The sequence below is a fragment of the Neopsephotus bourkii genome, unplaced genomic scaffold, assembly GCF_033783945.1.
Source record: "Neopsephotus bourkii isolate Nb327-2 ecotype Australia unplaced genomic scaffold, CSIRO-AGI_Nbou_v1 NB_887, whole genome shotgun sequence".
Taxonomy (NCBI): Eukaryota; Metazoa; Chordata; class Aves; order Psittaciformes; family Psittacidae; genus Neopsephotus; species Neopsephotus bourkii.
The window spans coordinates 1,634,404-1,660,775 of NW_026901381.1; the positions used below are offsets into that span (position 1 = coordinate 1,634,404).

General features: G+C 43.7%; 1 protein-coding gene across 1 annotated transcript in view; it reads left to right on the forward strand.

The window, feature by feature from the left end:
* LOC133214355 (netrin-4-like) overlaps positions 1-26,372 on the forward strand; it is a 44,315-nt gene that overhangs the window by 2,443 nt on the left and 15,500 nt on the right. Inside the window, exons 2-3 of the mRNA XM_061357192.1 lie at positions 5,745-6,286; positions 17,392-17,655. Of these exons, the coding sequence (XP_061213176.1) occupies positions 5,745-6,286; positions 17,392-17,655 (806 nt within the window). The remainder of the gene's footprint in view (positions 1-5,744; positions 6,287-17,391; positions 17,656-26,372) is intronic.

The window sequence follows — 26,372 nt, forward strand, 5'->3', positions numbered from 1 at the left end:
GACTCAGTTGGGGAAAAGCCTGTCTATCACAACGTGCCAGGGAATGAATGGAGGGAGGACATGTACCTTAGTCCTCTCAGTGTCTCATCTTGGGCATTCCCTATTTTCCCAGTCTGGGGCTCTCCCTGTAGGATACATCTGTTGACACACAGCACAGGAAGGTTGGGGAGCTGGCGGTGAAGCTGCTGATGCTGTTGCAGAAGGCAGCCTCTTACAAACCAGCCTAAATCTGCTCTGCAGCCAATTCAAAGGTGAAAATGAACCTGCAAGGAGATGCAGCCTGCAGCTGACTGCTTGGGAAGTGAATTTGAGGGGAGGGTGAGAGTTCTGCATGGAGCTAAACATGCTCTGAGTGTAACAGTGTGGGACATAGGGAATAACAGCAACATAATTGGATACTGAAGGTGATAATGTTAAGGATTCAATGTCACTTCAAATGAATATATGCTGCTGGGTCAAAAGGTTTTACAAGCCATCAGCCTGTGAAAACACAAGGGTTACCTGCTCATTCTATTATATTATTATTATTATTATTATTATTGAAGCAGTATTAAAATCTTAACTTAACCTTGAACCTCTGTAGGTCTTCTTACAGGCAGGGTTAGTACTGCTCAGACTAAGGTTAGTCTGGACAGTGCCCATCTATGTAAAATGATTTGGAAGTCTCAGCCTTTTCCTGAGCAAAGACATGCACAGTGAGGTGTGTTTTGTACCTACATTATTAGCCCATATAATAAACTCCTTTTTCAGCCCTATAGTTGGTCCCTCCTGATCAAAAGCAAAACATATTGATGGGGCAGCTGTGTGGAGAATACATGAAGTATAATATTTGTGGGAGTACAATATTTGCCTTCTGCCATCTCTGTGCAGGGAAGTCAGTCTGGATTGTCAAGATTGGCTGCTTGCATCTTTAAATGGAATGCCAAAGGAAAATAAAACCCCTTAGTGGTTAGGCTGGAGGAGTCACTTAGGTTTTATATTGTGAGCTGTGACACTTGGGTGATCTTTCCATAGCACTGCTCCCCTCCCTCTGCAGTGCTCTCTTGCATATTGGGACAGTTGTTAAGACCGGTTTCCTCTGGGCTCAGGTTATTCAGTTCCTCTGTAAATGAAGTTGTAGTTGTTGAAGCCCATTGTTGCTCCAGAAGGGTTGTGGGCAGGCAAACTGCAACTGGACACAGTGGATGAGAGCCCATATCTTATTATTCTGTCTATGCCCTGGGTCACGGAAGCAGATTGGGTTTGTAGCACATTCAGAACTTCAGCTCTGGGGTATTTATGAAGGCTGGCCCTGTAGCTCCAGTTATTAGGGCTATTTTAGTGCAGAAATACATCAGGCTACTCATAAATGGATGAAGACTTGCCAAACTTATTGCATGTTGGCCCCAGACAACAACGGGTTGTATGGCACTTCTGTTGTAACAGCATTAAGGGGTGAAGTTCTAGGTCTGACTAATAAAAACTTGTGCCACTCCTGTCCCCAGGGTGCTTGGCTTCAAAAGAACATCTAAAGTTTTTGGTTATTAAGGAAAAAGCTAAACTGATACAGAACAAGAGAAATCCAGGTTGGACATAACATGCTCAAAGTGCTCCATCAAAACCATAGCAGAAGATGCCCAAAGGTTTTAGTGTTCACGTTGCTCAGAACTGTGAAATTCACTCTCCTGTCTCACCATAGGAGACTTGGACACACACAGCCATAAATTAGATATGAAAAGAAACAGAAATTCCAATTAAAACCACTCACAAAAGGCAGCTCTCCAGTCACTTCAGCAAGCTTTGAGTGACGGTATCACCTTTCTAATGTCAAGTGTCCGACGGAGGCTGAAAAAAGCCCTAAAAACCCCCAGAACTTGGTTTTAGTTCATGTCTACAATGTTCCATTACATTCCAAGGTAAGAGATGCCTGTTTGAGATGGTGTCAGTAGTTATCAGTAGTGTGACCTCGCTTCAGCTGTAGGATTCCCTAACCATTGGTAATGTTGCCATTACAACACGTGCTGGGCATGTGCCATTGACCTGTCACTTTATGGTACAGCACTGAGGAACCAGAAAACAGACAAATAAATTAATCATACCATACCATAGCCATCCTCTATGGAGTAAAGCCATTCTCTATGGAGTAAACCCATCCTCTATGGAGCAAAAGCTCATCAACTCCATAATAACATGTAGTGCCCATGCGCAATCGAAGTGTTTAGTTCTTTATGAATTATTCAGTGACTCCTCCTGGCACTTGGGGTGAGATGTTTGTTCTCCTGCTGCTGTTTCTGTCCTGCAGCAGTCTTTCCTCACTGTTTAGATTCCACATTTCATGTTGTTTCCACAGAATGGGTGAGTGATGGACAGGCTGCAGCATCCCTGTGGCCAAGCAATGTCTTGCCAATTGATTTCTTTAAATACAAAGCTTTTAATCGACTGCAGATTTTGTTTTTCAGCTCCCTTCTGCTCATTTGCACTTTATTCTTCTCCCATTTTCCTAATGACACAGCAGTTCAGACAGGAACTATTTATTGATATTGCTGCATTACCTGGCGGAGTAAATCAACCTTCTTGTGACTTATGCAAGAGAACAGCCATGGTTTTCTTCCTTTTCTAGGATCAGACAAGCCAGCTGAAAACCTCAATACCAGAATAATAGCCCATTTATGAGAAATACCAAAAACAGCCATTCCCTTTAATAAAAGTGTCCTTTTCTACTTTGACATCCTTGTCTGCAAAGCTTCCCCTATATAAGTCCTTGAATGCAGAACTCCTGCATCCCATTTCCTGCAGAAAAGCTTCAGTGGTGGATGCATCAGCAGAGATGGACTTTCTTTTAATTATATGGTATATTTATCCATAATCCAATAGCACTTGCAACATGAATGCATTCTTAATCAAAACTAAGTAACCTGACTCTTTGAGCTAATGCTTGTTCCAAGTTCAGTTATAAGATCAGTCCCATTAAATTGTCTGGAGGCAAAGATGACATCTTTCTGCAGCACTGAGCAACATCAGCTAATATCCAATCTACTTTAAACACAGAAATTACTGCGATTTCCTTATTTCCAGTAACTTTTACCAGGCAGCTTGGACGTGAACACAAACCTAAATGCCACTTGCAAAGACATTCTTGAGGCTCATTGTGGTTTTGCTGACCTGCAAACCTGAGTCCTTTCTCAGGACGAGAAGCCTCAGTGAAATTGCAAGGAACCTCCCAGATAAAATCTCTGCAGCTCCCGGTGTTCCCCTGTACCTGTCCCAGGCTCAGATGGAGTAAGAAGTTCATAATCATAAAGAAAATACATCGAAATGGTCATTAAGCAATGAGGATGGTGTGAGGGCTGACTGGAGGATCTCCATTACCACCTGCCTAGTTGAAGCTGGCAAGCCAAGAACAGAACTGATAAAGCCAAACATCCCCATCTCCCTTCCTCTCCAGCTGACTCCTGCAGCAAATCCTGTGTCATGAAAATCCATCACTGTGCTGGCACAGGCAGTGGTGGGACTGAGGAGGGGCAGCTTTCATTCCTTTGATCCGAGGACTATAGATGCACATGTAATTCAGGCACTGCTGCAGTCTTCCAGTCACCTAGGACTTCACTGGGATACTAGAAAACGTCCTGGCCAACCCATTCCAACCTCCACCAGCAGGAAACCACTACTACTGTGTCTTCGGACACATTCTCTTTTCTTGAGGCTGCTGCTTAGTGTCTGCAAGGCATACACACTAAGTCCAAGCTCCTTTGAAGGTGGCTTCCACCTGCTCCTAAGAGTAGTCAAGGGCATTTCTGGATGATCTGATTTCTTGCTATCTGAGGGTTAAGACTACCTTACGTTTCATGTAAGCTAAGACAGTATACTCCCTTGCTCAATAGGATTCAATAGACATACAGCAACTTTGTTTTGCATCCTAATCCTGGGAAGCAAAATGCACAAGGTGTTTTCCAAACCAGTACCTGTGTCTGACCTTTCTCTTCCAGCCTGGGCAGAAATGCCATGAAGGAACTAAGGACAGAAACAATTCAGAGGCAAAACCTTGCATGTTACACACTAGTTTTCACCTTAAACTTCCCCTTTGGAAAGAGGGACATCAGTTTCAACCAACTACATTTACAATTTGAGTATTTTTATAGGGCTGAATTAGAGTATTTCCTTTGACATAACTTCACTTTAAAACTAATTTTGCTTGGGGAAAGGCTGAACAGAAATCAAGGAGGGATTTGAAATGTTGACCTAGACTGTTGAACTAATAGCTGACCTCTGCACTGCTCCTGGATTACCCAGGGTTTACGGTCATCCTAGGTTTCATTGGAAGGGTCATTTCCTGTAGGACTTCCATCCAGCCATCTGACTTGTGACCCCTTGGATTAGATTTATGACCTTGCAAGGTCACTCTTTAACTCCTTCTGGACTCTTAGGTTGCAAAGAGGACATCGTACATCATTAGAAATGCAGTTTTCTCTAGCATGGTAAGGTTTTGGAATGATCTTTAATGCCAGCTAAAGATGCTATTGATTTCCAAACAATATTAAGACTTTGTAGTTATTCCTATCCTTTTTAATTCAGAAGCAGTTGTACACATGGAAGATACCCCCAAATTTGCCACTATTTGCAAATTTGACAAACAATATTGTCACTTTCTGTCCATGTCAAGGTATTTAAACAAGAGAGACTCGGTTTTAAACTCTTCTAAGTATTAACAACTCCAGCTGATCTCAATAGAAGCAGCAGAAACTCAACATCCTTTCAAAACTATGCCAGTAATGCGTCACTACAGAAATACATGCATTCTTTCTGTGTTTGTATGTGTAATTAGTGTCTGTAATGAGCTGGGCAGCAATAGTCTCTTTAATGTTTCTACAATGTGTAGTACAGTTTGACTTTGCTTTCTGGTAACAATGAAAATAAATGCATTGAATAGCTTCAGCCTCAGTTAGAATCATAGAATAGTTAGGGTTGGAAAGGGCCTTAAGATCATCCAGTTCCAACCCCTCTGCCATGGGCAGGGACACCTCACACTAAACCATCTCACCCAAGGCTCTGTCCAACCTGGCCTTGAACACCACCAGGGATGGAGCATTCACAGCTTCCCTGGGCAACCCATTCCAGTGCCTCATCACCCTTACGGTAAAGAACTTCCTCCTTATATCCAATCTAAACTTCCCCTGTCTAAGTTTTAACACATTACCCCTTGTCCTATCACTACAGTCCCTAAAGAAGAGTCCCTCCCCAGCATCCCTATAGGCCCCCTTCAGATACTGGAAGGCTGCTATGAGGTCTCCGCACAGCCTTCTCTTCTCCAGGCTGAACAGCCCCAACTTTCTCAGCCTGTCTTCATACGGGAGGTGCTCCAGTCCCTGATCATCCTCCTGGCCCTCCTCTGGACTTGTATATAGACTTGTTATAGAGCTTTACAGGAGTAAAAGGAAGAAAACACAAGACTTTGGTGGCTAAATATGAAATTCATGTTTAACCATCAAATTTAGATGGACACAACTGCATTTTCAACAGACATATCAAAGGGAAGCACCACGAGCATAAATTTTCTAAAGACCTCAGTTTCTGAGTTAGGACCAAAACCAAGGACTAGATTTACTAAGAAATTCCCTCCCAACTTTGTGTGAAAAGATGAAGTAGCTCTCCTTAGAAGTACATCACTCCCCAAACGAAGACCCCAGTCATTTGTATGGTCACCTATGTTACAGCCTGACAACTGCGTGAGAAACTCTCCTTGTTGTGTTTCTTTGCCTGTGTTTCAGACCCCACCAGGATCCGACCCTTCCGCTGCAATGGTCGCTCCTGCAACCCTCCAGTGGGAAACCTGGCAACAGGGAGGACACCAGTTACCCTCACCACGTGTGGCCAGAACAGCACAGAGCTCTACTGCTTCTACCCAGACCAGAACCTCCTCCATCGGGTCACCCATGGCTGTGGGCAGCCTCGCTGCACCAAGTGTAATGCCAACCAGCCTGATAACTCCCATCTCCCTGCTGACATGACAGACGATTTCTTTGCAAACCCCATCTCCTGGTGGCAGTCTGCCCAAGGGGTACACAGGGAAGAAATCAGACTGGACTTTGAAACAGAATTCTACCTGACCCATGTCATTGCTGTGTTCAAGTCACCTCGCCCAGCTGTGATGGTATTGGAAAGATCCCAGGACTATGGGCAGACTTGGAGGCCCTACAAGTATTTCTCTGTCAACTGTACAGCGACTTTTGGACTCCAGGATGATCTGATTGAGGAGGGCTCCATGTGCACGTCCAGGTATTCAGATGCAATGCCCTGCACCAGAGGAGAGGTAAGTAGTAACTGAGGTTTGGACTGAGTTTAATGTCAAACAGCTAATGACTGCCTGAAAATCAGAGAGCATGTACTCAAAGAGATGCCATACATATAAATGAAGAAAGGTCACTCATCCCCAAAAGCTTTGTGTTAGAAAATGAAGGGTAAGAAGAAGAATTATATATCAATGAAAATGAATAGAAATGCTATAAGAAATTTCTTTTATGAGAGTTGCACAGGATAGGATTAACACTGCCAAATTTTACATTGCAGATGCCAGGAACTGAGCTAGAATTCCAATCAGATAGATGTAGGGAAATACACTTTTATAGAGTCTGATCTATCCAAACTGTTTTCCTGCTTTAGGATGACATGAACTGCATAGTCATAGAATCATAGAATAGTTTGGGCTGGAAGGGACCTTCAAAGGCCATCTAGTCCAACCCACCTGCAATGAGCAGGGACATCCTGAACTAGACCAAGCTGAACAGCACCGGTCCCAGTATCAACCCCTGAGGAGCACCACTTGTCATGGGCTTCCACGGGACACTGAGCCATTGACCACAACTCTCGGAGTGTGGCCACAGACAAAGTTATGGCATTTGAATGTTTAATACAAATAAAACAGACTTTCAAGAAGGTACAACAGCAAAGATTTGAAGATCATAGGACAAACTCACTAACACCTACATGGTCATTCCTTTTCTTCTCCATCTAAAAAGTCCTGGATGATTGGCTGACTTTTAAACGCATCCTTCCCCTAAGTTTAGTGCAAATTTCTTGCTCAGGGCAACCACTCTGTATCAAGCCAAAGGCTCCAGGAACAGGAAGTGGAAGTGAGCAGCCAGGTTTCACTATTTGAGTGGGAAAAGAGCAGGCATAAAAGGAGATTATAAGAGATTCCTATAGCCACAGCAGAAGCTGGAGTCCTTTCACTTCCCTCTCTCTTCCTCAGAGAAGTCCCAGCCCTCGTGGTCTCCCTGTCTGGAAGTGATCATGCAGGTTTGGCAGTAATACTCAGGTGTTAGATGAATGATCCAGATGGACTTCAAAACCCACAGGGGTTTCAGCAGCGCACTTCCAAATGCACTTGAGAAATAAACTAGTGTACTATACCTGACACAGGGAAACAGCACTGAGGACTGAGCTCCTCTTTGTGCAACAGGCCAGGAAGCACCAATACGTACTAGAAATCTGGAGCAGATCAGACTACTGAACTGCCTTGTTCCTGGAGTAGCAATTCTGCTGGTCAGTTATGATGCATTTAAGCCAAATACATCCAAATGTCTTCTGCAGAGAGATGACAGTTTGCCACATCAATACAGAATCTAGGCAGCTAATACAATTCCCACTCTTGTGTGCCTTCCAATATAAAATATGAAGTACTTTGCAAGATCCATTTAACTATCTCCAGCACCATCACAGGGTCCTGTTGCTGTTTCACAGACAGGGAAGAAGAGCACAGAAAGGTGAAGCAGGACAATTCTGCTTGAGTAAGGAACAGAATACAAAGTCTGAGGCAAATGCATTGGCCTTACATACAAAATAACTCTCTCTTCTCTAGTACCGTATCCCCTTTTGCCCTGCACTGGCTTTTGTGCTTACTTTACCTTGGGGAATATCATCAAGACCATGTGCTGCTGCTATAACAAATCTGAGAAGTGCATGGCAGAAAATCAAATAATAAAACATTCATTCAACACAAGCCTTTGTGATAACAAGTGTCAAAATGATTCTGTCAATGTGGGCAGCAGCTACCGCGCAATGAATATGTGTATGCTTAAATCAATCAATGCCAAGGCAGTAGGTGTTAGAAAACACTAGTAAGAACAGTCACATATTTACAGGTCATCCTTGCAGATCCCAAGTACCTTCAACTGTTACATGAATTGACTACATAGAGGTCATTTCTTCCAGAGAGGAGCACACAGGAAGCAGCTTAACAGAGAACAAGACAAATATTGTTTCCACAGCACATTAACCCAAAAGCATTCTGAAGTTCTGGATAGACTTTACAGAGGCCTCTTAATAAATCCATGATATGCCACTATGGCAAGGGTGCAAAGGCATCGGGCTTTTCAGGTCAGCAATGGGACACAGCAGATCCTTTTGTGAATGAAAATAAAGGAAGGCAGAGCATAGCTATTTAAAGTGGTACCTGATCAGGTTTGCCTGACACTGCTACTGTCACTGCAAGTCTCAGAAGCTTTGCTCATGTATCTCAGAACTGTCACTTTCCACCTTATTTTGGAGATGTCACAGATGCCACCAGAGCATCCTTTCAAGCACTGACTCACAACTGACTTGGAAGGAAGCTGAATGAATCTCCACCATTACTTTCTGCAGTGTTCTCTGCTTCTGGGTTGCCCAGGGAAGCTGTGAATGCTCCATCCCTGGCAGTGTTCAAGGCCAGGTTGGACAGAGCCTTGGGTGACATGATTTAGTGTGAGGTGTCCCCGCCCATGGCAGGGGGTTGGAACCGGATGATCTTAAGGTCCTTTCCAACCCTAACTATTCTATGATTCTTTCCCATCTCTACTCCAACCTACCCAATTACTGACCCTGGCTGAGCCCTGGATTGCTGAGGAGGTCACATCACAAGCTCACAGCATTTCTGAAATGACCAAACCCATTCCAAATTAAATGGTCATTAATGCCCTGAGGTAAGTACCAGTATTCTCTGCTGAGGGGGCTGGAGCTATTTCCACTCAATGGCACTCAGGTTTTTCTTGAGTATTGTACTATTCATTTAGAGAAGTGGCACAAATTCCTTTTAGCAGGGCAAAAAAGGAATCAAAAAAGAGATGGTTACTAAGAACACTTTGGTTTAAAACCCATGTTGGACACATCATGAAACAAGATTTCAGGTGAACTGGCTTCCAGAAGTGAGAATGTAGGTGTGAAAGAAGGTGGTAGAGCTGCAGTAGCTTACATGCAACTATAAACTGAGATGCATCTTCCTGAGGCAGCACATGCTGGTGGTCCTCCGAGACCACTCAAAGAGGCTTTTTCTGGGAGCATGATGGAAAACTTGGCAGAAAAGGAACTTTTAGGAGACTAGAACAGAAGCAAAAGACGTCTGGGTGAGTGGTGTGAAGACGCCACAACAGAACATGACGTATCACTAAATTAAGGTATATCCCTTGTAGATTATCCCTTCTCTTTCACCTCTGACAGGGTCACACATCTCTATTCCATCCAGATAAGGTACAGCTGAGACAAAAGGTGTCAGCATTGGGGAACAAGTCCCGTAGAAATGCAAGGAGATAACTTCTTCATGTCTCTATTGCAGTCTCCTTTTACTCCAGCACTTACTAAATCCCTTACTCCTGTTGAGATCCAGAGCGCTTCTGCAGCTAAAATCTTTCTATCTGAGATCCTAGATCCCCCCTGGAGCCTTCTCTTCTCCAGGCTGAACAAGCCCATCTCTCTCAACCTGTCTTCATGAGAGAGATCCTATGCTCATCATCTTCAGTACACCAACCTTCAACATAACATCAGGAACTCAAACCAACCCCACCTTTTTGAGACCTGTTAATCTACTGTAAGTGCACCTATAGGCATCAATGCAGAACTTTCTTAACTACTTGTCCACCTGGCTTTCTGATCCAAAACCACTATGCTATATTCTTAAGGAGCCTAAAATGGGCCTTCAGATCAGTGAATGTAAATCAAGCCTCTGGCCCAAACAAAAGGAGAAATGACAACATTGCATCAGACATTAGTGTGACTTACAGCTTAAACATCATATGGACCAAAATGTTACAACCTGCATCCTGACAGCACGTGCAAGCAAGGATCTGAGAGATTAGGAGCACGTGTTTAATAAACTGGAATATCAGGAAATGAAAACAAATGTTCTCTTCCACTGAAGAAGATGTTTGCATGGAAGGAAGACATTAGCATGCAAAGTAGGGTAGCACACTGACCTGCTTATAACCACCAGACCCAAGAGGAGACCCTTTCCCTAGTGGGTCTGGTTACTGGAAGGGAGTTTTGAATCAAAGGCTGGTTCATTTATGTGAGTGTCTGTGTGACAGATGACACCAATGAAGTGTGATATAATAAACCCATTACTGGAATTCACTGGGGGCTGGGAGAATTGTGTATGCCTGAATTAAGGAACTGGTTTCTATGGCAACATGTTAAGTGTGCCTTACACAGAAGACCTGCTCATCCTCCGTTTTGTATCCTGTGGTGACCTCTTTAGGGACAGAAGTCCCCAGCAGTGCCTTTTGTCAGAGATGAGTGGACTTGCTTTGTAGCTAAAAGACTTTTAATCACTCTTCGAAACACTCTCTGTGAATGCCAGATCAAGAAGTGTTGTGATGGGATGGATGCACTTCTGTCTGCTTCAAGAGCCACCAGGTTGCTCAGACAGAAGCCACAGTCAACCCTATGGAAGGCCTCTTCCTCTGCACTAGCCCTGAAGACCTCTGCTGCCTTTCTCCATCTACAAGGACTCCTTAAGCAAGTTGTGGCAGTGAGGGACCACTGCACACAGACACCAAACCAGGCCAGGGCTCTGTGGAGTGTATGTGATCCTGTTCCAAGGACCTACATTTTTTGCTGTCTTTTCTCAGACTCCTCTTTTCCTGTATCCATGCCAAACCTTCTGATAAACAAAGGAGGATCCCCCGCACACACACACACACATACCTCATTAAGTGGCAACATCAATAATTCAAGAGGTCACCATTAGGCTTCAGTGGCTTCTTCAAGGTCTGATCTCATATAGCAATGGGGTCACTGAAAAGGAACATGCTCAGCACATCACAAGGGTGAATTCCTAGTAGCTAAGATGCAAGGGCAGGGTCTTGCACTGCAGTGATTTGTCCAACAGTCATCAGGACTGGCTTCTCTAAATTGTATGATGCTCGGGTTATTCTGAGTGCCGGACGGAAAGGATTCCAGGAGGGATTAGTCATTAGTGAAGGTAAGTGCCCGAATGTTATGACTAGGGCCGTCTGTTCAGCATTTGCTTTAACTTGAACTGTAGAGGAGACAGAATGCAGAGGCAAGTTGAGAGGAAGCAGTTAACACCAGCAGTGTAAACAAGCAGACAGCACTGCCAGGCCCTGCTTCCCTGGAGGAAGAATTAAGAGGCTCAAGGATTTGTCTCTGAAGGGAATGTGAACTGACACTAGTGCAGCATTCCCATCCCTGGCAAAAGAACTTCAAGGGGGCACCAAGTGTCCTACTTTGACCTGGTTTGTGATGGGCCGTTTCAGAGACATTTGGATTTTGAGCATTGCTTCTGTATTTCCTGAACATAGAAGGCAGCAGATATCAAATGTTTCTTCTCACCCTGTTCTATCAAACCTCAGTGGAGTTGCAGCCATTACTTATTCAAAGTCCCAGCTGAGAAAAAGTTCTTGTCTAAAATGCCATAAATCTTAGAGATTCATTGCTGTAATTGTCAAACTCTGGTCAAAAGAACACTGAACTGTTTGCTCCACACTTGTCCACACATCACTGTCATGGTGAGCCTATACACATAGCGAAGTCTGTTCATGTGTGAGATTTCAGACAAGACCTAGAGATACAAGTGGCTCCACTTACAAGAAACGGATGGTTTCCCATGGGAACACAGCTTGGCTGACACTGGTTGACACTGACAGTGTTGGGTTGTTTTACCTTTCCCTGACGATTCAGCAGATGGAGTGAAATGAGTCTCCTCGTGCTCGGTCCAGTTCCCAGCCAGGCTGATTGCATCACAGAACAACTCGTGCCACCCTTTGCCATTACAGAGCAAGTATAATTCCTCATAGTGACAAAGGACACTGCACTTTGTGAGTGCGAGCTATGTAGAATGAAAAGAATTTTGTCCATTCTCTATACACAGACTGCAAGCTGAAGGGTTTTGTACCCAATAGTTAGACTTTGTACTCCAACTACACTCCCTGACTTGATAGAAGATACTGCTTCTCCATGCAACCTTGCCTTTTTACATAGATCTAGACATTTACATCTATGGATAGGCTGAATCTACAGAATACACTTTGGGGAAGAGAAAAAGACTGCATGGCTCTTCAGATTTGTCTGCCTGTCTTTCCCCATCATCGTATTGGTAGCAATGCCTAAATATTAATATTAATGCCACAAGGACCAGATTACTGGAATAACCTCAAAGCAAATGCAAATTGAAAGGATATTGACCCTCTCTGTTTTGGGAAACAGAATGAATTCAAGATGCCACTGTCTTGGTAGTAGCTGAGTCCACACCAGGTCAATTTAAATAATCAAATGCACAAATATTTCATTAAGAAGTGATCATATTCTATACTGGGTTCTAAGTTTTATTCTCTGGGAGGACAGAAAAGCAGTAGATCCTGACTAAAACCCACTATTCCATGAACCATCAGAATGGGCCTTCTAATAGCTAAGGGAACAGCTAGACTTTCTCTGTGCTCCAACAGTATTTCCAAACAGGAAGAAGACTACTTAGTGAAGACTACTGTACCAGAAGATAGAAGAATTAGTTTTAGCCAAGGGGCTCCATCAAATAAACCAGAGGATATTTGCCACTGGGCAGGAAAAAATCTGAGACAATTGTTGACTATTCTTTGAAGAACAAAATCAACTCACATGAAAATCTCTTAATGAAGCGGATTTAGGGCTGATGAGAGTTTTTATTGCAGCTTCCTTCTGTTGGGCCTAGAATAAGCACACAGACATTTCTGACCTCGTTAACCTGATTGTGTGCAACACGATCAGCATAGCTTAAGGATGGTTTGTAATATCAAATGCTTGTTCTGCACAGGATCTTCTTTTGTAGTAGGCCATACATTGGCACTGCCTGCCAGTTATGAATCAGATTCTTTGACCTTAGGCTATGAGCTTGCAAGGGGGAACCTTTGCTGTGTCCACATCTTTTCTGACTAATACTGGCTGGAAGATCAGGTTAAGAAAACAGAATTATCTGCATCAGGAATGGTGAAGCAAAGCAGATGGCAAGAAACCAAAAGTCTGAGACCTTGTCTCCGGAATGAAGATGCTCTCTTGATTGGCGATAAAACATCACCCCATGTGAAGCTGTGCCAAGTTGTGTACAGCAAAACCAGGCCTCTAACACTGGCTACCTTTTCAGCTCTGCACACTGGCAGCATTCTCCAGACTTCCTTGCTCTCAGAAAGGTCAGGAGAGGACAGGGCAGTGCTCATCTTTTTGAGGCGAGCTGATTGACTTTTGAAGATGAGAATGACAAATATGCGCTTGATAGCAGATATGCTGATAAGCATGAATGTCTTACTCAGCGTTTAGCTCCTGTGGCAGCTCCTGATTATAAGGGGAACTCAGGATCTAGGGTGTATTTCCACAAAGGGGTGAGACTATAGAGATGCTGAATACTTTCCACTTCCACCCAATTCAATTGAAGCAGAAAGGTTTCTAAGGTGACCTCTAGAAGATCTGGTCAGCATCATTTCTCTGCTCTGCGCACATGCTACTTGTATGAAAGCTGCACTCTGATGTTTAGAGAAAGGACTGGGACATTCAGAGCAGTCTGTTACAGCAAAGAAAGAACAGAGCTTGATAGCAGATAGAGATTTCATCAGATGAGAGATAGCTTTACAGTCAGCATCATGGGAAGCTCTTTTGAGAGCTTGTACCTTCATTGAAAGAAAGCACTTTTTTATTCATTGCAGTCTCTTCATGTCTTTTACATGAATATAATGGAAAACTGCACATTTGGATGGTTATGTCTGGGAAATGAAAAATGAATCATATTTCTGCCTTTCTGCAAAAGTCAAACATCAGTCTGTACAGAAAGAATCTGCTCCATAGGCTCCGGAAACATAAACAGCACGGAACAATTTGGCTTTGACCACATAGTTGCATTCCCAACTCAGTGTTTTGCTCACAGTGACATCTCTTCCTCTTTTACAGAAATGAAATGCTCCCCTGTACCATACAAAATCATCAACCCATCCATACAACCACCATCAATCTGGCTCCTAATTTAGGATTCACATATTCTTAGGGAACCATAACCCCAAATACATTAATTTAAAATAGAATCATGGCTTTTTAGTACAGAAATGAAGTTTAATGGTTTGGGTTGGGTTGTTTTTTTAGGCAAATTCGCATTTATGGAAAAATAATTCAAGGCATGTAAGATGAGATATCAGATTTGGTTTAAGTATTCCTCCCACTCTACAATTGAATCAGTTCACACAGTAGACTAATAAGTACATCTTATGGATTGTGACATATTGCTCCTGCCAGTAGGGAACACATATATTAAGGAAGATCTAATGGCTGGCACTTTAATGTGAGAAGAAACCAGTATTAAAACTGAGCGAAGAGATGGTGATTATATTATACTCTTCCTTGTGATCAAGGGTTTTAACCACCAATATTTCAAGGACAGCATGCCCTCCAGAAACAAAAAGAGTTTTATGCCCATATGAAATAATGGTAAACTGATTTAGATATAAAATAAAGCTGTGCTACCTGTGGTGAAAATGCAGGTCTCCTAAACCCACTGGTACTGGCACAACATATCTGGTTTGTCTCTGCTGATATAAAATGCCTTCATTTAAGTAAATCCTCAATATCTTTGATTATTACAAAGTTAAGGAAGGTTAATTCCTTAGTGGCTGTTGAATCCAAGAACATAGAAATGCCACTCCCAAAAGACCCCACTAGTGTTATGTCACCCAAATCAGATCTGTAACACTTAAGTCTTGCCTTGGGAGAGAGAAGGACAAGCAAACCCAATCTCACCACTGAGCTTATTCCAGACAGAAATATGTCATGAATTAATCATACAAACTCCTGTACCTCAACTGGAATGGGATACTGTTTTTATTCTTAAAAGGATGCCACAATCCCTATGGGACATCCGAGTTATTAACATCCCTACTCACAAATAACATCTGGAACTCTAAGGGGATATGGAAAATGCCAAAGCAACTCTCCTCAAGAGATGTAAGGCCAGAAATGAAAATATCTGCAAGACAATGAACCCACAGGGAGCCCAACCTTCTTCCAAGCCGTCAAGTGAAGAAACAAAGCCCAATCCAGCTTCATGTAAGCAAACGGCTCTCTGCCGAGAGAAGAGCACCCAACAGCTGCTCTTCTGCCTAAAGAACCTGGTGTGATATAGATGCCATTAAAGCATGGGGAGGATGGAAAATTGACTCGAGATCCCAGAATATGAATCTATCTCTTTTAACTCACCATACTGTGCACTAAATAGGTTTCTTGTAGTGCAATACAATACACAAGATGTCCTTCTCAGCTAACAGAGCACAATGGAAGACTACTGTAATCAAGAAGTACAATGCCAGAAAGAGTAAAAAGAAACTCTTTGGCCATTATCTACTCCTTTCTTTCAGACAGGCCCAGCCTCTTCACCTCATTCACCCTTCCTGTCTCCTGTGAGGAGATCCATAGAGACATTAATCCTCTTGCCCAGCCTTGTTTGAGGAGGTCACTGCAGGAGCACTGCAGATCTTGCAGAAGCTAAGGACATATTGATTGCCTTTGTTCAGATGTCTTGTCCTGTAGCAAAGTATCTCTTGCATTTATGCTCTCGAGCCAGTGGGCTGTAGGTATCCTCCAGGGAGCTATCTTGAAAGGAGATACCATTTTTACTAAGCATATGTATTAGAGAAGCCATGAACAAAAAAGCTGAGTATGACAATAGAGCTTATAAAGCCCAGTGACCCAACAGACTGCTTTACCCTTGGTTTCTCTGTTTTATACTAATTTAAAACAGTTTCACAAGGATTTTTAACCATTATAATCCCAGTAGTCCGTTTTTAATCCTGCTTTGAGATGTCTGAGCTCTGCAGAACAATTCTATCCAGTTCACTGCCTTGGTCTTTGATTAATGGACCACAATTAGGAAGATGTGTGTGTCTGTACACACCCAGGTCCTCAGGACTCTGGGAAGCCCCTCCACCTCTGTGTGGTCCACAGAGGACTGGGAAGAAGGATACAGGGTTCATAAAACTGGTTTCCACTGGAAAGATGAGACCTGGAGAACTGGGAAGTGGAGACTGGGGCTTTGTCCTGTGAATCCATCAGTAAAAGGAATGCTGGGCACCTGGGGAAAGCAGAATGGGCCATTTGCTCATGGTTCCGTTGACTGAGGGAATGTAGACATTGAGGTGGAAAGGCCAGGGCTGTTTTGTCATGGCTTCATTGCTCAGGGGAATGTAGGCACCTGCATTGCACAGCCTGGGCAATCTGCCCACAGCTCTGTCAAACTGGGAAACACAAGCACCTCTGGGCTCACCAACAGGCCTGTTTGCAGCTTTGGAAGTAGCTGACAGTGTAAGAGAAGGGGGTTACAAGGAAAAAGAAGAAACCAAGCAGAAAATGCAGTGGGCAGGTGGGAAATACCAGTGCTTTGCTGTGGTACTGCCTGGTGTATGCCTGCTGTAGTTCTGAGTGAAGCCTGGCAGCTGATTCTGTTAGTTTAAGGGGGTTTATCTCCCTATGTGCCATCAACACGCAACAGAACTCTCTTCCAGGCATGTCCCACAAGCTCTTTTCTGGCTCCTGCAAGTAGAAAGGAGCACAAGTATTTTATATGCTGAAAGTATCCTGGTCAGTTCACTAGAAAGAAAAGAAAACAGAGGGAGAGAAAGAGGGAATCCCTATAGAAACAAAAAGCTTTCACTCCACTTCTGGAGTCAGTCAGACAGGCACTGTCACCACTTCTAAAGCACGGCCAAAGAAACCCAAGGCCAAGTCCCTCTGCTGTGGTGGAAATACACAACCAAAGGAGAAAATAGCTCTCAATTTGGAGTCAGCATGGACACGATAGGGGACATCAAATCCTGGGTATGAATGCAACCAGCTCTGTGGTCTGCTAAACAGCAAGAAGTCACTGGGCTCAGTAACCCAGGGAGAGATGCTTAAACTCCTTATCTCACTTAGATAAAACTCCTTAGTTATCTCACTCCTGTGAGACAGGCACTTCCTATCTCACAGGAGTGAAAGCAGGTACACAATCCCTTCCTGTGATGTTCTGGGATCAATCACAGCCCCACAATTGCTTATGCAGAGTCTTCTAAATAGGGACTATTACTGAGCATTACCTTAAGATGTTTGCTGTGTATGCAGCGTCCTACATCTATTCTTGGATGTGTATCTTCTGTCTTTCAGGTGATCTACCGTGCCTTAAGTCCGGCTAACAAGATTGAAGACCCCTACAGTCCTGAGGCTCAAGATCTCCTGAAACTCACCAATCTCCGCCTCCTTCTGTTGAAAAGACAGGAATGTCCCTGCCATAGCTTGGGATTGGTGGAGAAACCCCAGAGATTTGCCCACTATGCTATTTATGACCTGATCATCCGGGGAAGCTGCTTCTGCAATGGGCATGCAGAGGAATGCGAGCTTGCCAACAGGACGGGGGTCATGGAGAACATGGTGAGTTCTAGACATTCACTTACTAGTGTTAGCACAAGCACTGCTTGTGCTTTCTCAGCCTACATTTGTGTGTGATGCTGTCCAAGCCTTCCTAAGCCTGTCTAAATCCTCCCTGGGCAACCCATTCCAGTGCCTCACCACCCTGACAGTGAAGAACTTCCTCCTTATATCCAATCTAAACTTCCCCTGTTTAAGTTTTAACCCATTACCCCTTGTCCTATCACTACAGTCCCTAATGCATAGTCCCTCCCCAGCATCCCTATAGGCCCCCTTCAGATACTGGAAGGCTGCTATGAGGTCTCCACGCAGCCTTCTCTTCTCCAGGCTGAACAGCCCCAACTTTCTCAGCCTATCTTCTTACATACATGACAGCCACTTTAAACTAGTCAATAGTTCCTCTGGTTCCAGAAATCTGTCCCTGTGATGGGTTTTGAAAACCAAAATAACCCTTAGAACTTTAGTCCCTGGTGCACAGTGATGCAATAGACTCAAGAAATGCATCCTCAGCTAATTTCTGTATATATGGTACCCCTGACATTTTGGTTTATTCTCCTCTGGGATGTGTATTCGTTGTCTTCCTTTCAACTTTTCTAGGTTCAGAGGTAGATACTGAAAGATAATTAGGACTGTATGAGTCTCATAATGCTTGCAAGATCATTTCTGCATCAGTTCCCTCTGTGGTATAAATCTGATTCAGCTACAGCATTCTAGCACTAGATGATATGATCAGATTCAGTTAACTATAAATACAAATACAGACTCATTTATTACATAACTGTGGGGAGAAAAGCTGTTTAAAGAGTACATTCTCCCTGCTGCAAACTGTAAAATATACACATAGTGAAACCAAAGAGCTGAATAACATGTTAAATGAATGCAGCTGGGAGAAGAACAAACACTGTCCCTCAGAGGAGGAAAACACAATATTGTGTATATTACTGGCATAACCATTGTAAACTATGACTGGGTTTTTTTCCCCCCACCAGTCACAAGGGAATAGAATCTTTCTGTGCCACAAATGACTTCATGGGGCAGAGGGTGACATACTTGTGATGAATTGCACTTCATTAGTGACTCACGTCCCACGAGGCAAGCGGGTGGATGCATCACATTGTATGCAAGGCCCATCTATCAGCATGTCTTTGCCTAAGCAGAGATTCAATGCAGCAATGAGAAAAGTGAGAAGGGTCTTCCTGTTATGTGTTGCTCTATAGTGAGTTATTTCTTTATGAAGCTCTAGTGAAGTAGGAGCTCTCAGGTCTGGGATCTGCTTTGATGACACTTTTTTAGCTGCATCAAGGGGTGCTTCCAGAGCAAAGGTTACAAAGCAGAAAGCGCCCCATGGACACAACCCAAAATCCAGACCAAAGTCCTTGCTCTTTGCCAGACATTTCACAATCCTCTTTCTGGTCCATGAGAAGCAAGTAACGACAGAGGAAAGCTAATGTGGATTAAAATGGGTTTGTGTAAAGCATTAGGGGTTTTCTACTTGGTAGTTATTGGTACCTACCCTGCCAGGAAACTCTTACAAGTGGCCTCGGATGTTTCTTTTGCTTCTTTATCCTGTTTACAGGCACAAACTTGACTCCCTGTGGGTCTGATCCTCCTCAGTGAAGCAAATGGAAAGTTTTCCACTTACTTCAAAGGGAGCAGGATCTGGCCCTAAGTCAATTCCTTGTTTGGCAAAATGGAGATTACGTAAGGTAAAGCTTGGTTTTCTACAGGGGTTTTGTAGGTGACTTGGCTGTCGTATCCCTCGCAAACGTTACCCTCCTCTTCAGATACCTTGTGCAGTTCTGCTGGTAATCCCCAGCTCAGTTTCCACATTATCTGATCCAGGCTGTGCCAGTCTCTGTGACGTCCAGCACTCAGAGATGCAGGAACTGCTCTGTCTCGTAGCTGGCAACTCAAAGAGGAGGTTTTGTTTAAGGAAACGTTACTCTGTGCACATCAACTATGTCAGTAGTGCCATGAATGTTAAATAGGTAAAGATCATGTCAGAGTAAAGTCTAAAAACAGATCCCTGTGCTGATACTTCCCCCAGAATTAAAACTCAATAAGGACTTCAAGCTCCTCCCGTAATGATCTGAAAACATACAGGAGGAGGCCACGAGGATGATCAGGGGACTGGAGCACCTCCTGTATGAAGACAGGCTGAGAAAGTTGGGGCTGTTCAGCCTGGAGAAGAGAAGGCTGCGTGGAGACCTCAGAGCAGCCTTCCAGTATCTGAAGGGGGCCTATAGGGATGCTGGGGAGGGACTCTTCATTAGGGACTGTAGTGACAGGACAAGGGGTAACGGGTTCAAACTTAAACAGGGGAAGTTTAGCTTGGATATAAGGAAGGAGTTCTTTCCTGTAAGGGTGGTGAGGCACTGGAATGGGTTGCTCAGGGAAGTTGTGAATGCTCCATCCCTGGTGGTGTTGAAGGCCAGGTTGGACAGAGCCTTGGGTGAGATGGTTTAGAGCGAGGTGTCCCTGCCCATGGCAGGGGGTTGGAACTGGATGATCTTCAGGTCCTTTCCAACCCTAACTGTTCTAGGATTCTATGATTCTATAAGATGATACAAATTATGAAGCAAAAATAGTCAGGAATTACATGAACTACATGAAGACAGTGGTGTTGCTGACACCTTTTCTACCAATAGTGGATCAAAGTATGTTGCAGGAACTCTTGTGGGAACACGCAGGTCTATGAGAAAGTTTCAGATCTTTGTGTTCAGAGATGACAAAGAAGCTGATAGGGGAGCATCATGGAACGGCTCTCTTTAACTTTAGTGGACAGTTGCAGTGAGTTCTTAGTTTCCTAGGGTGAGATGGGCTTCAGAATTGTGACTCAAAATGACAGTTAAGTCATCTGGATTGTCCTCCCCTCCCTGCAGAATTGGTACTTTGCATTCCAGCCATTCCAGCTGGAACAGTAGGACACTTGTAAGCAGTAGCTCCTCCACTTCTGAATTGACATTCAGGTAAGGTTCAGGTAATGTTAGGTCTAAAGTGATCCCAGGGACCATTCCAGAGTGGTTTAGTAGTGCCCATCCCCTGCTTTTCCACTGCACTCCTACCCTCTTCTGAAATCCATCAGTGTGTTTGATATCTATGCAGGTTCTCCATGATCTCCACTGGGAACCTGTGGTTTGCAGCCAGAGCATCTGGCATTCATGCCACCAACGTGATGCTTTGAGTCTCTATGGTTTAGAGCATGACCACAGTTTTGACGGTACGATCCATGTAGCGCTTCACTCAGCAGGAATTCCGCAACTATAAAGTCAACAAGTTCTCCCTACATGTTAGTATTGTTGTGGAAATGTCTTTACTAATGAAGTCCAAATCAGAAAAACATGCCTCTTGAGGAGTGGTATTTAAACACATGCCTAAAAGCTTTCCTGAACCAGGGCTCAGTGTAGATCCACCCATGCAGAGACTCATCTTACTTGTAGGAAACTGCCTCTTATTCTGTGGGATGTGGTAGCAAACAATATCCTATCTGACATTATTAATCTTTAAACAGCTTTTCTTAAAAGCAATGGCTCTGGGGGAGCTATTTAAATGTATTTGGATTTTATTGCTTAACTGCTCTCCTTAATGCCAGTTTTTGTTGGTTTAATCGCTTAAGCGATGTTCTTTGCTACTTTCATCTCTGTGAAAGAACCATAATAACCCTTCCAGTAGAAACATTTGATTGGAAACACTTGTAAATACATTTTAGGGTTGGTAAATTAAGGCTTCTAGTTCTTTTAAGGACTGTGTTTCATATGAAAGCTACAAGAGTCTCTGTGTGTGTCTAAGAGAAGCAATTGCTTCATCTCACAGCTATCAGGCACCCCCTGCTACCAATACCTCTCTGATGTCCCATAGCACAGCCTGTTTCTGAGGTTCTTTCATTTCAGCTCCATGCAGTGAATACTGTTCTGTGTCTGAGTTGAATTTGACACAGCCACCAACACTAGGAAGTTGCTGTGATGTGATAGTCATAGGGGCTGCTGGGTTTGGCCTCATACATCAAGTCCTTCTGCTTTAAGCTCCCTTGGGACTGAACAGATTGCTATGTTGCTTCTGTCCTCAGCTCACCTATGTGCTACTAGAACAAAAGCTTTCAGTCTGTTACCAAGGCTTTTCAAGGCTTTTCAGCCAATTCAAGCATCCTCAATACATCTTCCAGGAATTTAAGCAAATCTTTCCAGGGTTGTACCTTGTGGGTACCTGGAGTTTGCATTTTAATGCTTTGGTACATACAAAATATGGAGCAATTTTGCACAGGATTATAAAGAAATTCCGTATTGGCTTTGGAGCCTTCTGGCATTTAGAATTCTTCCCTTGCTGTGCACAAGTTTTCTGCTTAATCATGGACTTTCTTGCCTTTTCCTTTCTTATTCCTTATAAATTCAATATAAATTTGGCTGGTCCTGACCCTTTTCCAGCTCTGCCCCCCCCACGCTCCCCAGGCTGCAGCCATCTGCAGAGAAGTTGCAAAACCCCATTTTTCCCTTGGCTTCATCTATTCCATTATCCAACATAATTTCACTTGAATGGGAGTGAGGAGAGCTGCCAATCTCAATCCATATGGAGGCAAAAAAATCAGAGGAGAGCCCCCAGGCCCACTTTGGGAGTGGATTTTCAATCACACCCCCCTAGAGCCACTGTGGATTAACCAGTAGAAACCAAGGCAGTTGCTGGGGTTAGCCAGACTTACTACAAAGTAAACTACAGTATTATTCGCCTGTTGAATGAACAGGTCATGTCCTCAGTGTGGTAACCCATGATGCCTGACCTGTAAACCCCCAGATCCTTGTTCCTATATCAGAACCTAGAGTTTCTGCCCTGAAAACTAAATCTGGGTCTTTCTACAGCAAAGGTAGTTCAGTGGCATCAGGAACAAAGCCTTGAACAAGACCAAACTCACTTGTGCCAAGGAGTTCTTAAGTGAGATTTGCTCATTATGCTGTGATTCAGGCATTTACCTGTTAAATATTGACCCTTGCTCCCCTTTGTGCTTCTTTCATTCTTAAGACACTAAGAGTTGGTTCCTGCTGTAACTCAGGGGCTGCATTTAAGGGGGACAGCAGGTACTTGCATGCAGTTTGTTACAGTGATAACGGAGTGATTTGCACTGTAGGTAAAAATCAGAGGAGAGCTTAGCCCAAAAGTGGATAAAAATCAAGCATTCAGATAGAAAACAAGGAAGCAGGCAAAATGTGAGCTAAGGCACAGGCAGGTATGTGTGTAAAGGCTGATGGAGGTGAATTCAGACCGAGGATGGAGCTGTGCCTTGACACAGTTACAGGCTGAGTTATAGCTGCTCACATGAAGCATGGATTTTATACATCTTCCAGTCTATTTATCCTGTTCTTTTGTTACTGTTCACAAAGGTTTTAGTGGTGCCAGTCTGAATATTCAGCTAAACACTATCACTGCTTTTCCTTCACCGTCACTTATGCAGTGATTTTGGAACCAGCAGCAGCCCATTCACTCACTGCTATGGAGATCAAAACCTGTATGGGCTCAGGTGGCCTTGCCCCAAGTGTTCCAGCTCCACTCATCCTTGCCAAGTTCCCTCAGACTTCATTTACCAAAGTGACCAAGTAGGAGCCAGAAATTCAGTTCCCTCAGAAAACATCCATATGTGTACTTGGTTTTAGACACATTCACTTCTTAGACCTTACCCCAGAAACCAGTAACTTACATAAGGAAACAATGACTTATTTTCCACTCCTGATTAGAACAGGAATTCCAACCATTAATCTACCCATAGCGGGTAATAACATGAGACTTGCTCCCAAGCTTCCCATCCTTTTAGGTCCTTGTGAATATGGAAAAGTTAATGGAAAATTTGAACTTGGCCTCTTCAAAGTCAAATGTGGTCTCCTCAGAACCTGATGTGGAAGGATTGATTATAAATGTGCATGGGTAAAGCCCTGCATTCGGCGAGACAACAGAGCCCCTGTGAGCCCTAAGAGAACCAGCAGACACTGCTTTGTATTTAAGCACTCAGAATGACCCAGAAAGAGTGGTTTTACTAAAAGCAGGTAAGGGACCAGCCTCTGATGTCACTGCCAACTGCCGTATCCCAAATTTCTCTGGCAATATCACAAAGTGAATCCAGAGCCCAAAGACAAACATTTTCTCTGAATCAGCAACAGTTGCTCTGCTCTGGATGACTTCCAAATGTACCCTTCATTCATTAGGAAAAAAAGCCCTAAAACAGACTGAGAATAAGCTAGGAGAAAGAGCAACAACTACAACATTTACTGAAAGGACCAAAGGTAAAAGAAACTACCTGGGCAGAGGGAAAGCATGAGGTGTCAGGTATTGTACAGAGCTGAACAGAGCTTAAAACATCAACCACATTGCAGGACAAGCAGATGGAAAAGCTTCCACTGCCTTGCTTAGCTTCAAACCAGGATTCAGGTGAAGCAACTCTGCGCAAAGGTGAACAAGTATCATGTCATTTCTTGGACCCATTGCATGAAAGCATGAATATGATTCTATGCTATTTGCCATAAATCAACCACAAGTTACTGAGCTCTGTGAAGGAACCACTGGATTAAATTAATGGTTTAGTACAGCAGGTCAAGCTATGTCATTGGAATTGATCCTCGTGGCATTAAGATCCATATAACCTCTTTTCTGTCCTGATTCAAAGCTGCTCAGGTGGTAGATGTACAAATCAAAGCCTTTGGCAGCAACACCCGACTTGTAACAGCACGACTGTACTGTGAGGCAGATGAGGGAGCTAATCCAGATTAAAGATACTCTTGCCAAGGATAAAAAAAGCAGTTTTAGCTTTTGTTTTAACATGGTTTAGCTTCACAGCCCAATTCACATACGACTCAGGGCATGATGCAGGTGATAGCATAGAAAGTAGTAAGAAAAGTAGAAATGTCTCAAATCAAGATTTCCCCAAAGACTTTACATGACGAAACTACAGCCTGAGAACATAGTTGCTGTACCTAAATATTGCCTAAATACCTTTGTAGCTAAGGATCAGTGTCTGTTGAGTGATGCAGCATCACATACTGAACATTGAGGATAAAGTGAAATATGGGAGATGTAAAACAGAAGTCTCCCACATCTCAATCTCCTGCTGTACCAACACATTTACATGTATTTATACCAATCAGTGTCATAAACTCATCATCCTTTAGCAGAACACTGGCTGGGTTTTGTGACTGATGGCATGGATCTCATGTAAGCCTCTATTCCTCACACTTTGCTTTCAAGCTCCTTCACTTGGATTGCTAGCTGCAAATCTAGAAAGCTGAAGTGTTTTTCCCTCAGATGCCTCCTAGTAATCAGACATCCTAACGCTTCCAATGACGTTAATCCAGTGGCAATCAAAGTACTATTATCAGGGTCCTGAAGGCACTAAAAGGACTATAACAGCCCTGACCAGCCCCACCTGGGTCTCTTACCCACCCTCTCTGTCCATTGGCCAGGGGCTCTATTTAAGCTCAGCCCTGTGGTATCACTCCCTCTTTGAGCTCTGCTGTAGCTGTGATGATCTGCCCTTCTGCCTCCGCCTCCTGGCTAGACCTTGGGCCTGTGCTGTAGGTAGCTTTGCTCCTGGTGGATCCCTTTGCATGTGTTGTAGCTTGTTTTTCATTCTGCTTCCTGGGTGAACTTTTAAACCATGCTGTGAGTCTGTTTCTGGGCCTGTCTCTTGCTGCTCCTGAATTACCCCGGTACATCCCTTGCTGTTCTGGAGCTGCCTCTGTTTTCTAAGGCATAGAAAGCTATCAGTGTTGTTCCCCTGAATCTGTACTTCTCTATTTTATCTATCTACCAAAGATAGTCTTTGTGTTCCAATGAGCTCCAGCTCATCTTGAGGTCTTACATTTGGTAGTGAGCACAATCCTCTTGGGATCTGGCCCACTTGTGTGAGAGATGTGGACTCCAGCAGTTCATAGCAGGTCAGTGACATGCCTGCTGTCTTTGTGTTGGTGTCCAGTGTGACTCTCACATTCTCCCTTCCCTAAGCAGATATCCCATTTCCTACTTTATCTGACAGCTTCCTGTATTTCGTTCTTGTTCCTTCCTGGACTTTGGTCTCTGGCTGCCTCCCCTATCTCTTCCTTTCTAACAGAACAGTTTGTCTTATTACTGCTTGCAGCCACCTCACCTATCCTTATTTCACCTCATGCTCAAGTGTAACAGGTCTCTTCCAAAGGTCAGTTTCTGTTGCATTAACCAGTCTTTCTGCAATGGCTGCTTACCTCCATGAATCACTTCCTTGTGTGTGTTCTACTTGAACTGCTTGCTCTGTTCTCATCCCCATCTCTGTTCTGTACTTTATTATCGTATCATGTTGCACTCTTCTTCTTAGCTGTCTTCATCTATGAATGCTGTCTGAGACACCGATCTACAGATGTGTTTTCTCTTCCATTATCCTTTCCCTTTGCCCCAGTACCCTTCTTTTGCATAGGTTTAAGAATAAGGCAAGGGTTAGTCCTCAGACCAAGCACTTTCTAAAGTTCCAGCTCCATGACTGATGTCTGCCTGCTCAGAGCTCTCCCGCCTGTTGGCTGCTCGGCTTTTCAACCCTTTTGTCTAAGCCAGTCATCCTTCCACATGTATCTGGGAAACTGTTCAATAGCAGGGATCACAGGCAGGAAGCCTCCTTTATGCTTCACAACATGCCATTACTAGATAGCCTTCACAAACTACAGTTTGCAAGAAACCAGTGGGCAACAAACTAAGGCATTTACTGGCTGGACTCTTCC